The 13,148-nt window shown below is 37.9% G+C and overlaps 1 protein-coding gene across 3 annotated transcripts in view; it reads left to right on the top strand.

The window, feature by feature from the left end:
* KCNIP4 (potassium voltage-gated channel interacting protein 4) overlaps window positions 1-13,148 on the top strand; it is a 418,997-nt gene that overhangs the window by 97,506 nt on the left and 308,343 nt on the right. Inside the window, exon 1 of one of the 3 annotated variants that reach the window (XM_030492529.1) lies at window positions 7,735-7,913. The exons of the other annotated variants lie outside the window; for them this stretch is intronic. Coding sequence (XP_030348389.1) covers window positions 7,826-7,913 — 88 coding nt within the window. The 5' untranslated portion in view covers window positions 7,735-7,825. Of the gene's footprint in view, window positions 1-7,734; window positions 7,914-13,148 lie in introns of those variants that run through there. 3 annotated transcript variants of the gene reach the window in all.

Here is a 13,148-nt window from a genome sequence, read left to right as displayed (position 1 = left end):
TTACTGATTTAAAAGTAACTTAAGGAGAGTGGAATTACCCAGTTTAATCAAGAGACAAGAATGAAAACTGTCTGACCCTTTTTTTTTTTTTTTTTTTTTAAATCTAGTTCTGTGGATATAAGCTCTTCAGTCAAGAAAAAAAATAAAATCTGTTAGAGTTATCTTATCTCTTCCATTTTAATAGTTTCTTCAGTAGAGGTAGCTGCCCAGTTCTGATGGGGAAAAGTTTGAAATCATCATTTATGTAATACAAAACATGACTTCTACTTGATGTCTGAAGTTCTATATCCAGGCACTTAGAGCAGCTGGTATGAACTAAGAAATTTCTGCAGGGCTTAAATAGAAATAATATCCCTATTCACACCATACCATCTAAGGCCTTAAAAGTTTACCTGGTGTTTAAGAGTTGTTTTTCTTCTCATAGTATTTCTTCTCTTCACAATGAGAGAAACAAGTAGTGGTATTCCCCTGTATCTTTCTGTGCCTGTGCATCAATGCTGTTTTATGTAATACATATGTGTGTGCATTGTATAAAAATTATTGTTCTCTTTACTGTTCTATAGAGATGGGCGAAATGCTCATTACCAGCCTTAGAGTTAACTTCCTGTTCTAGGCTTCAGATTTGGAAGTTTACAGCCAATTAATGTAATTTTCCTTTGCTTGCCTAGACCATATACAGGTTATCATTATCACTGACGTGTAACTTCATAATAGCTGAGTTCATAATAAAAACTACTTCACTTCTTCAGGCTATAGAGTTGGAAAATTATTTGGATTTATGTTTAAGGCATTTATTTAATCAGATCTTAGGCTCTGTTGTGGCTAAGAGACTTCAGTGATTTAATACTCAACTTCTACAGTTTCCTGAGGTCTCAAGCACATGGCCCCAAGTACTTGCCCTGCCATTGAGTTTTCCCATCTAGGAAGCGAAGTTTCTGTCTTTCATTAATGCCTGTTGGTCATGTGAGATTGAATTCCCTAGTTGCCCCATTCCCCTGCTTTTAATCTCCAAGATTTACTTTGATTCAGCCTCCTTCTGTCTATAGTCCTTAGGGGCTGATTTGAAGTAGTATTAGAAGGACAAATGAGGGAGGCCTGTCTGAAGCCACAACTAGTTGTAGCAATGCTTCTTGGAGAAGTGGTGGTATATATGGTCACAAAAGTATGTATGGTAGGAGGTAGGAAGATACATGATGATATTGCACAGATATTGAATAAGGCCATCAAAATCTACCAGCTGTATTTAGTATGCAGCTTCAAGACTGTAATGCAGGCTCAGATGTTTCCTTTACAGGGCCAGCAATGCCAAATGAGTATGCTACTCTCTGACATATAGCTTTGATCACTGTTTCCTACCTGAAGTGCACAGTGGGTAGCTTCTTCAGGCTTTATCCATAGCATGGAACTTGAATCTCCAATTGACTGGAAATGATAATAAAATAGTTTTGAGAATGTGTGTTTAATTTGCCTCTAATGGAAACAAGTGTGCAGAGTAGAAAAAATGTTATTTAGTTTAGAATGGTAGTGTTTTGAGCACGTATGAACCTTTCTTATTTCCTGTGAGCAAGGTTCAGCTCAGGTTTATCACACTATAGATATGATCAGATCAATTCTAAGCCTATTTAAAATTATTTTCCTATTCGTCAGAGTTTACTTTTGCATACTTTGGGAGAGTTAATCACTTGTATTATGTGGGAGGAAGATCTATGTGCCAATATTACAATCACAACAGTTCTGGAAAATCTGGAGTAGACAAATAACTGCTCATGTTCCCCAAAAGGCTTTACTGAAGGATCCTACAGGAATGCTGACATGAGGTTTTTCTTCTCAGTATCTGCACAAGCCTGCTAGGAGGGAAAAGACAGACACCACAGGCCTAGCAGTGTGGTAATTTAACTTGTTTTCGATACTGGTACTTTGTATGAAATAATTAAGACTCAAATGTTGGATGAAAAGCAGCTGTTTCAAAATTACTTTGGCCAAGATGTTGGCTTTCAAGAACTGTTTGGGGTGTAGCATCTGTCATCTTTTTCCTCCCTGATGTAGTAGCTACAGCATATTCCCAAATGCATAACAATTCATGCCAGATTAAGGAAGTGAAGACTTAAGAGTTTGCACCTTTAAATCTTAATGTTTTGTTTAATCAGGGCATCAAGCCACATCTGCAACCTCTACAGCATCCACAAATGTTTTGGGCTAGCAAAAAATGCCAAGGGACAGAAAATCCCTGAAAAGTATAGGGAAGCCCTTGACTGAGAAGATGGAATGTAAGTTTGACCATTTATAGGAAATCCTAGGAGCAAAAAGATCTTCACAGATGACTGAATAAAATATTGAAGCTATGAAAACAAACCTTTTTAAAACTGTATGTATATTTTATAGAAATATATATATGTGTTGCTACATATATATGTGTTGCTACATATGTATGTAATGAAAGCATCCTACTTATAATTATTTTTACTTACTGGCCTAAACTGTACATATGCATTTATGATGTTTACAGAATTCTCATAGCTGATTTGGTGCAATGACTAGTCCATAGTCTTAAGAACACTGCACACCTAGTATGCACAAATAAAAGATGTTTGCACACAATTTCTGATATATTTTTGTTCTGTAACAGGTTAGTGTAGCTGTTGGGGTCAAAATGCAAGCTTTTTAATGTTGTTACTGCATATGGATGTGATACGGGTATGCCTTAGTTATATCAAATGTCGAAAGATCTGCAGAACCTATAGACTATTAAGGCTATGGATTCTTTATCAGGGAAGCTGATGCCTTCTGATTTGTTCAGTTCAGCTTTTTCTTCCATTAAATGCAGATGTAAATATATGCAGAATCTAGTACAACTAAATTGAGTTATAATAGTTCCAGATATTCTTTCCACAGAAGAGAGAGATTTGGGATTAATAAATTCTTTTGTCTTGGAGATAAAATGCAATTTTCTTATAAATGGGTTATGTGAAACTAAGGAGTCCAAAGCCACCAAAAAAAAAAAAAATCTCACATACTTGTTGATAGTGGTGTGCCTCAGTCTAAACCAATATCAGCATTGGTTTATTTGTTCGGGTTTGTTTTTTAATTTGGAAGATATGACCATACATACGAACCAGGATCTGTATAATAAGGAAGAAAAGATTCTAGTGTTCTGCAGAAAGATTATTGATAACTCTGCCCATGCAGGTTTTACGTTAGCTTTGCAGGTACTCGATTTATACAGGTACTCGATTTATATTGAACATTAAAAGATAGTACTCTAGCTTTTGCAGTGAGAATTTTACAGTGCATGCACAGAACTTAATGTGTGACAGGAAAACAGCATAATTCAGTTTTATGTTTCAGCAGGTAGGTCCCAGTCCCTTTTATTCTCCAGCCTGAACAGCAGGCTGGCTGTGGAAGGTCAGGCTGGGAAGTTGCTCATGTTTGACACTGCAACATTCTGGAGTGATGAATATTTAATTAGGCAAGTGAGGGCCACGTGGGAGGTGGAGGCAGCCAATATCATCTTAGAGTGTTGTGTGAAAATGAATCCTTGGGGATAAGCTACAAGGACACCGAGTAGGTAAAAAAGGCCTTCTGACACAGCATCTAGTTACAGGGAAGTTAGAAATAATAGAGACAAATATTTTAAGTCGTTTTGTTACACTGGTCAAAGGTTTTATGTTCTGGAGGGCTGAGCCACCATGTTTTATTAAGCTCCACAAATGCAACAGAAAATGAAGTTTGAACCTATAGAGCCTGGAACTAGAGCAGCAATGAAAGTAATTTACTTTATGCAGGTATTAGCTATTAGAATAGAGCACATGTATAATTTGTTGATATTGTGCAAACAGCATGAGGTAGCAGTCATTCCTCTGTGGTCCTATTTTAAGCAGAGCAATAGAGCTGTTTCAGGCTATTAGCAAGATTTCAGGAGAAGTTAAAAGCTATAGACAAAAGCAGGAAGACTGTATTAATTTTCAGTGGCATAGGCCAGGATAAAGATTCCTTATTATTTTGTGTTCCACATTAGGAAGAGTTGCATGCAGTTTGGATAAGTAATGGTTGGGCTACTAGAAAGTTATTAATTGTGCTATGAAGGGTTTGTGGTTTTTGATTTTGTTGGGGGTTTTTTGTTTGTGGGGGTTTTGGGGTGTTTTTGTTTGGTTTTGGGTTTGGTTTTGGTTTGGTTTTTTTTTTTTTTTTTTAAGAAGTCCGTCTTCATAACCAGGGACCTTGGCAGTCCCCTCACTCTCTGTCCTGGACTCTGTGGAAACAATTAGGACATACAGCAATCATCAATAACCATTTTAAACTAAGTTAATTCAGTTATCATGTTACTAGTAATCAGTTCGGAAGGGAACATTATCTGCGTCTCTGCTTCCCCGGCTCATATTCTAGCATATAACTATCTCTGGTTTGTGTTAATATCCAAGACTATATTTGGGCAAATGACGCGTGGAGAATTTCTGATGCTTTTCACTGGCTGTGGCTAGAAGTGGTGGCTGATATTTTCTTTGATATAGTGAATAGTTTGGAATTAGTGCTGCAGCTTCCAGTGACTTCTATGATGAAGAACACTAATCCTGTTGCATCCACTTTAGAATAATGGTGGCCAACTTTGGACACCTTGGTACATAATACTGTTGAGTTGAGAAGTCCAGAGAAGAGCTATTAAATACATTAGGATTGTGATTTATGAGGACCCTTTTAATGACAGACAAGGAATGACTGAAATATCTGATGATGGTCATCTACTTGTGGCAGCTGTTTATTATGCTGATTGTAAACATCTTGCTGTTACCTTGTGTTCACCCATCTGTTTGTTTCTACCCATCTATTATTTCTTGCCAGGTGCTTAGGTTGTAAATATTTATTTCTGTTCTTTGAAATAAGCAGGTTAGAAATCCTCTGATAAAAATGTTCAGTTGTGAAATTCAGCATTTGCATCAAGAACAAAAACCCTTGCAAGCCTCTGGAGCAAATGGCACGGAAACTGTGTATACAGGTTTTCAGCGCTCCTGGTTGACTTCCTGCAGTCACCCTTCCCTGATGAGGTTGAAGCATCTAATTGAGTTGATTTTGTTATTGTTACAAGACTTAAATTTGCTCTTAGTCAATAGCACAGGCTAGTTCAGGAGGAAATTTTGCTCTTTGAAGTCAGAAGAATATTTAAATAATGTGTGCAAATCAAAGGGATATACAAGACAAATATTTTCCAAGAAGCCAAACAACTTGTGTTCTGTATATGTCACTTCAACTGGCACTGTTGGGGTGTTTTTTGTTACCAGACTAGCAAATTTATCTTTTATGAACTGTCATTTCTTACTGCAGGGGTTTCTTCTCATCCAACATTTGTGATGGCTTCCTCCCCTTCCCCCCCCTTTTAAACCATTATACTGGGCTTTTTGCAAGTTGAGTCTTTGCCATTGTTACTTAATATGATGACAGCCAAATTTTCTTCTTGAGTATTTTAATAGATGGTTCTGCGTTATTTTGTTATTAAATATAATCTGTATCTAGTACTCAAAAAAAAAAAAAAAAAAAAGCTAGCTAATTCAGCATTATTTATCATTTTATGCCAGGCCTCACAATGTTCTGCCCTGAGACAGGCAGTGCATTTGGGGTTAAGATTTTTTTGAAGGGAGATTAGACTAGATTGGCCCAGCAACCTCTGCAATCTAAAAATCAGGGATTTTTTTCCATATTTTAAAACATGTTTTCATATTGCTGTCAATTGATTTCTGCTTTGGTTTTGAATGGCTTTATAGTGAAATACTGTTCCTACCCAGGAACAAGCAAAAGGACTGATTATGTGCCAGCCAATACTGACCGGCTCTGAACTACAAGATTTGTGTAGTTTTGCTTTTTGTAGAGTGAGAGTAAAGCTCCATCAGTACATACCCCCCCAAATATGGTGTGCTTCAGTTGCCAATATATGTGCCTGGGACACAGACCAGTGATGCTGAGACCCTGATCGAGCTTATAGAAGTGCATGTGGAATTTTGTCTATGGATTCAATAGAACTGAATTTCATAAATTGATGGGTTTGTGCTTTGTTTTTCTTGCCACGGTGACAAATATTTTTAAGATTTTTTTTCTTGTAGCTTCGTTTGAAATCCTCAAAGGAAGAGATCTTTATTATTAATTAGTCTTAACAGCTCTATAGTACACTTTGTACATTCAGAGAAACTTTTCCATTTTGCATTTAAACTGGGCTGCTATTGTGGACAATCTTGAAAAGAAAAAAAAAAAGGCATTGTGTTTCTTTACTAGTCATTTTATGCCTTCCAAATACTTCAAAACAAAATAATTGTGTTTTATATTATTCTGGGAGTCTCTCAGTGCTAGACTGGGTGAAACTATTTGAAAATCCAGGAGTTTGGCAAAGATTTTCTGGAAAGACACAGGAAATAGTTACTGCTTAAGGCAAGTGGCTGTAGGAAGTGGTGTAAAAATGAAATCTTGAAATTTGTCCAGTTCCTCCCCATGCTAAACCTTTTGCTGGGCTAAACAGGGGCTTCTGGGAGCTATTTCATTTTGGTTCTTTCCATTAACTGTGTAGCCTTGCTGGAAGCATAAGACAGCATGCTTGTGATTTAGATAACAGACACAGAAACTATGTCATCTAAGTGCAACTTTGATAATGCTTTGATGTATTGTGTTTGTAATGTATTTATCTCTGCTCAGTGCCTAATATAAAGAATAGTTTGAAAATGTGGATTTGTGTTTATTACAAGTTTTTAAAGGCATTCACCAAAATGTTTTATGGTCAATTAGATCAGACAGTGATTTTCTTCTGTTAAGCTTTTCCTTAATGGGTCCTTTGTCTTCTTTTAACTGTATTAGGCATTACATACTGCATCACTATCTAATGCAATAGAGTTCTTCTCTGTGTTTTGGAGTAGAGGGATGTACTCCAAGGGAAATGAAAACATATTCTTTGGGGTCTTTGGTCATGGATAAACACTTCAGCTGATCATTTTTCTTGATAAGAAACACTTCTCACACAAGATGGAAAATAATTGCTTTATAAGGGAATAGCGAGGAATGCATGTAGCTTCCTAAAGAGACTTTCTTGGAGAGATCCTAAGCACAAGATGTTAACTGTGCCAGAGCCAGCTTCCCACCTGCCCCAGTTCGGTGGGCTGGAGAGCAGGGATGCTCCCTGCACAGAGGCACCACTTGGATACTTTACTGCTTCTGTATAGTTGTGCAGTGGCTTGGGGTTTCCATGATCTTCGGCAAGCCACGGGTCCTGTGGCCGATGTGCAAAGTGAAGTAGGTGGGGAATCATTAGATTTCATTCCTGGAGGCGAGACACAGGCAGGGCTCTCTCCTACTCTGACCTTGAGCAGCGGGATGCGATACCTGGCATGGGGATGCTTCCTGACGACTTGGGGGTTTGCTGTTGATGGGGTTTTGGTGGGTTTTTTCCCTCCCCTCGCAACACGGAACGCGGAGGCTGCTGAGCCCAAGCTGGCTCCCGCCTGCTGGTTCACAGAGGACAGACCGCGCATCCCGGTGTGTGCCTGCGCGGGGCGGGCAGCCGCCCCGGCCCCGCCTCCCCCCGCCCGCCTGCCGGGTTGCGCGGCCGCGGAGCCGGCCGGGGGCAGCGCGTGGCTCGGGACCAGGGCGCGGGTTTGCGCCGCGCTGTGGCAGCGCCCGGCGCCCCCCGCCCGCTGCCGCGGGATCGCTGCTGCAGACAGCAGAGGTAAATCCAGGGAGTTCGCTTGGCGGCAAGTTGTGAGGTGGCCAACTGCCCCAGAAGTTTGCTGGCAGACACTGTCCTCTCTGTTGGCAGTCTGCGGGCCCTTCCCAGAGGAATACCGTTCTGCCTAAGATGAGTGGCTGTAGGAAGCGGTGTAAGCGTGAAATACTGAAATTTGCCGAGTACCTTCTCAGGCTCATCACAGGTTCTCTTCACACAGGTAACAACTGTTTTTCTTTGTAGTCGAGCTCTGCAGCATGGTAACAGGAAAACTGGTTAAGGTTAACCTAATGATTTCACTGTTTTATGTTATAATTCCTTTCAGCTTGTAAATAATAATAATATAGCAGAAATCTGTGAACTATATTGTGGCTGAACATAATAAAAGCAGGATATATAATGTGATGTTGTTGCAGTGTTCAGAGAGTGTAATCTTCTCTAAGCCTTTACACACCTGAATCCCAAAGGGAATGCGAGTTTACATGCTTTCACCTGTGTACCTGTGTATGTTGGAGGTAATGCAGAGTATCCGCATGATGCTCCTAAAGGACTGATCTTTTTGTTTCCACTGTTTCTTGAACTGATTTGCTTTGGCAAGCAGACTGCATTCTTCTTCTTAGAGGCTTGTTTTTGCTTATCTTAGGATGTAAATCAACTACAAACTGTCAATGTGATGATATAGCATCTAGCTGCAAACTTTAAATAACACTTGTGCTTTTTGCCCTTAAAGAATTCGAAACATATATGGCTGTCAACTTTAGGTAATTTTTTCTGTAACCTTGGACAAATTGTACAGTACTAGATAAGGTTTCTAAGCTAGACTGAACAGTGTAGTTTTCCTCTTAGCACTTTGGAAAATGCACTTTTCTCACAATTCAGCATTTTATGGCTCTTCACAACAGCTGACAAATATAATAGCATACATGATGTCATTCTGTACTTATAAAATATAATTGTGCTTCTGTCTCAAGTTCAAATTTCTTTTTTTCCCTCAGATAAATCATCAAGCAGAGGTGCAAGTGCAGCATCAGCAGATAATAACCAGTTATACTGACATGGTTATTGAGAATTCGTTTTACTATGAGTATTCTGAAAGTTTCTGCTGATGGTTTCTTTTGTTATTGTGTTTTGTCATGTTGTCGTGCCGTCCCTCTCCCCCACCCCTAGCTTAGGGACTGATGGAAAGATTTGAGAGTAAAGTTGACTCTTCAGTAATAATTTAAAGTATTGATGTGTGCAATTTATCAGATTTGGGGTTACAATGTTGTAAAGATCATGGCACCAACATTGGCAACGAGTACTTCGTAGGATGCTTTTAACTTGTGGAAATCTGATATAGCTTTTTAGTAACTTTGAGTGTCCAGTAACACAGAATTCCCCTGTTCTCTTCCCAGTCTATCATGGTTTCTTTTGTGTATCAACTCAGATTTCTCTGAAAATTCTGGCTTCCTACTCCTGTGGGATGCTATGGAAATTAAATAATATACGATGCAAGAAGAAAGCTGTGTTAGAAACGAACACCAGTACTCCTTTTTCAAAGTCATCCAAGCTTTTAGTTTCCTAACTGGCAAATGATGCACACTTCGTTATTTTCAGACTGATGTTTGTACTGCAAGCTTTCTAAGCTCACAGTTCAAACCATTTTTAGGAATTGTTTTGGATACTGGTTCTTATGTTACTACTAAAAGAAGTTCTTTTTCATTTATAATTGAAAAGCACATTTTCAATGCTAAGTTACTGGAAAACCAAATAGAGTGATATGAAATGAAGGGTCACAAGGAGGCTTAGGGTTGCAGTGAAGGCTGAATAGATCTGGGATTTAAAATCCCTATTTTCACAATTTCTGTGAAACTTCAGGGGTGTGGGGTATGTGGATGATGGAAACCACTTGCAACCTTGGGGGTTGGACTAGATGATCTCTAAAGGCCCCTTCCAACCCAAACCATTCTGTGATTGATTCTGTGTGAAGCATGTTTCCCTAAATGAAACAAGCAAGCAACCCCACACACACACTTAGGAACTCTGAAGAACTGAGACACTTCCTAGGAAACTTTCAGCTTGTTTTTACTACAGGCAACAGTATCTTAGGACTGTTATTAGGTTAATAGACTTCATTGTGTTCAAATGATGTAGCAAATAAGATCGATAAAATGTGATCATATTTGGAAGGCTAAGTGAGGTAGAGCTCCACTGTTCGGTTCTTGCATAGCCCAGTCTACTTGCTAACTTGAGCTGTTGCAATACCAGTTACCGTTACCTCTGCAAAACCCAATGCATAATTCAGTGTGTTAGTAATCAGTTGATAATTAATGAAGATGAATGAGAAAGCCTAGTTGAAAGTGTTAGAACATTATACTTTAATTTTTATATTAAAGATATTACTGTTATATCTTGAGCGTTCAAAAAATGTAGGATAGCTATCAAACTATAAAAAGTGTGCTTATTTAGCTTTTTACAAGCAGGCAATCTGCTCGCTCAAGTGACCCATTATTTTCAAAATGTAAACGTTTACTAAGGAGCACAATGGTGAATACAATTTAACTTCCTTGTTGACACAATTTGGCTCCTGGGTTTTGGTTTGTTTTTTGGTTTGTTTGTTTGGTTTTTTTTTTCAGATGTTCTTTAATGTTTAAATTATACTTAATAATTTGGAACTATGCACTGTTGAAAGCACAGGCACTGAATCCAATCCATTCTTCCTTTCTGTATGGGTAGGCATGTTGAATATATACTTAGTCTACATCAATATAGATTGCTACAAGCTCTGCTGCAGTTGGTGTGATTTCAGTGATTAGAAAACTAGAGAGAGGTTTACTGCCTATAGGCCCAGCTAAGAAGTCACTGATAATTGCTGGTTTTACTGCTTGCATTTCATAACCACTTACAGTATTACAGACCTGTTCTGTAAATTTCAATATTCTGTAAATCTCAATATTTCAAATAAAAATTCTTATATAGGTCTCTGTGATAGTACATAAACATGGACTTCTGTTTAATATTCAACTCAGCTCTGTAAGTAATATTAATGAAACTCCCCCCTTGCTTGAAGGTAAATGCTGCATAAACCTTTACAATGGGTTTTAAGTGGCAGTCTCTGCCTGAATACATCCAGATCTTTTCCTTTTGTTTTACAGCAAGTTACTATGATTGACAACAAAATGTAGTAAAATGTGGTGAAAAGAAGTTTTTCATTTTCCATAATTTCTGCTATCTATTGAGTTGATGTGTTTCTACAAGTGGAACAGACTACCTCAAATACTTAAAGACAGCATTTTTCAAATGTGATACCAATTCCTACTTTATTGCCTGCTGCCTCTGGAGGTGTGTTGGAATTGCCTGGTCTTTGAAACATTATCATAAGGAACTTAGTGCTGCCATTGAGAACATTTCAGTTTTCAGATGCAATGTGAATTTGTATAATATACAAGATTTTTGTGTAATAACAAGATCAAGAAATAAATCAAAAATTATTTTGGAACATGCAAAACAATTTTGGAGCAATGGCTGGGAAATTTTTCTTAACTGTCACAACTGATAAAGTATGGGGATTAAAGAGATAATAGAAACAAAACTGTCATTGACTTCAGTGGTAAGTTTTCACAAGTATATCCTTTTCAGGCATGTTCATATTAAATGCCTGCTATGACATATTAAATATCATAAAGGAGGCTAGATTTCTAGGACAGATTCAGAGTTAGCATATGCATTTACAAAGAAAGAAGGAAAAGGAGAACAGCTCTGCCTGTGGAATTGCATTCTCTCTCCAACAAACTGAAGTAATCTCACTCTTCTAGGTTTATGTAGATTAAGCTATGGATTGTTTGGTTTTGTTTGTTTGGTCTAGAGATTAATGACATTGGTGTAAGATAACAGTCATCATAGGTCTGAGAGTGTTTTTAGTTAAAAAAAGATCTGTTCGTGAATGTGGGACGTACTTTTTGATGGCACTTTGGGAAAACAGATTACCAGAAGGTAATTTTTAGCCTTAAATTGTGCCTGTTTCTGCACAGAAATATTTTTCTAGCCCACTGCCAAGAGGAAGATGCCATTTGAGCATAGACCTGAAGGCGTGGGAGGCACTAGCAGAGGCATTCAGGCTGTCACAACAGTACTCCTGTGACTGTTGTAGCTCAGTTGCCTGCCAGTGCCTGAAGTCTGACTCTGTCTGAGGCAGCGTTTTATTATGAATGCTTTCCAAGGTTGCTCCTTGGTAATTCCAAGGTGAATTACCTTTTTTGAATGCAGGTTAATAATGTTCCAATAACTGCTACTGAAAATACATGTGAAATGAGAACTAGAATAAATTAAAAGAAATAATCCAAAATATCAAAATAATCCTAAATAATGAGACAGAGAGCAGATGAACAAGATGTTCCCCTTTTTATGCAAACAGTATCTAAAATAAAATTATTTTAAAAGGTGCTCGTAGCTTGAGGATGTCATGAAAAAGCTAAAATGTGAAACAAGGGTTTTGTGTATTTCCAAATACTGTTTTTTCATTGTGTTGCTGAAATACTGCTTCTGATACTAAATCAGTAGTGTTCATAAACCTGATTAATCTTCTTTATTTTTTTTTTTTAGTGGAAAAGAATTCCAGTTTTAAGGTCTGTATCTTTTGTCTGTTGCCTGTGAGGTAGTTTGAACTTCTAGGATTTCAGATATTTTTCATCTATAGAGATGCAGTGTTCTTTCTTGCATAAGTTCTAATGTGTAAGGGTGAAATGTTTGCCATGTCCCGCTTAGGAAAAGAAGCCTCATTAATTTTAAAGAAACCAATCAAGATTTCATTTTAAGTTCTGCATTGTACTTTATGCTTTCTCAATTTCCTGATAAGCATTGACAACTTTTGCTGGTGCAGTCTTGGTATTAGTCTACCTCAGAGAGAAATAATTTTGTGGAAGGGTGTGGTGGATACAGAGATGTTACAAATACAGTACTCTGAGGCAAAGACTAGATGTATTGAATTTAGCAGCAGTTAGCTTAACAGAAATTTTGGGAAATGCTGAGAATGCCATAATTTAGTGTGTTTATGATATGTTCTGCTTCAAGCTGGAACAGATTATAAATATTTCTTTTGTTCACCCAAAACCCAATCCTAGCTATATACCTTTCACAGCCACAGACCTCCTGTGAACTGCCAGTGATTTTGTAGTTCACTCATTTTAAGTAATGTAATTAATTAGAAAATGTATGATGATAAACCACTGCTAAGCACTCTTGAACTACAAATTTTCCCCTCTTCAGAAAAGGGTCTACACAGGCTGCCTTTGCTTCCCCCAATTTGCATACTCTCTCTTCCTTTAAGCAGTATCTGCAAAACTCAGTGTTGTGCAAAAATGTTTCAGCTTCAGCTTTTATAATGCTGCATATGGTAGGTATGCATTCAGAAGACTTAAGCACTGTTGAAAAATTCATCTGGCAGAAGGATATCTTGAAGTAGGGGATCTAAAGGCAG

This window comes from Strigops habroptila, chromosome 7, assembly GCF_004027225.2.
Source record: "Strigops habroptila isolate Jane chromosome 7, bStrHab1.2.pri, whole genome shotgun sequence".
In the NCBI taxonomy this organism is placed as follows: domain Eukaryota; kingdom Metazoa; phylum Chordata; class Aves; order Psittaciformes; family Psittacidae; genus Strigops; species Strigops habroptila.
Note: the sequence above shows the minus strand (reverse complement) of the source record. Positions and strands in the feature narration are given on the sequence as shown.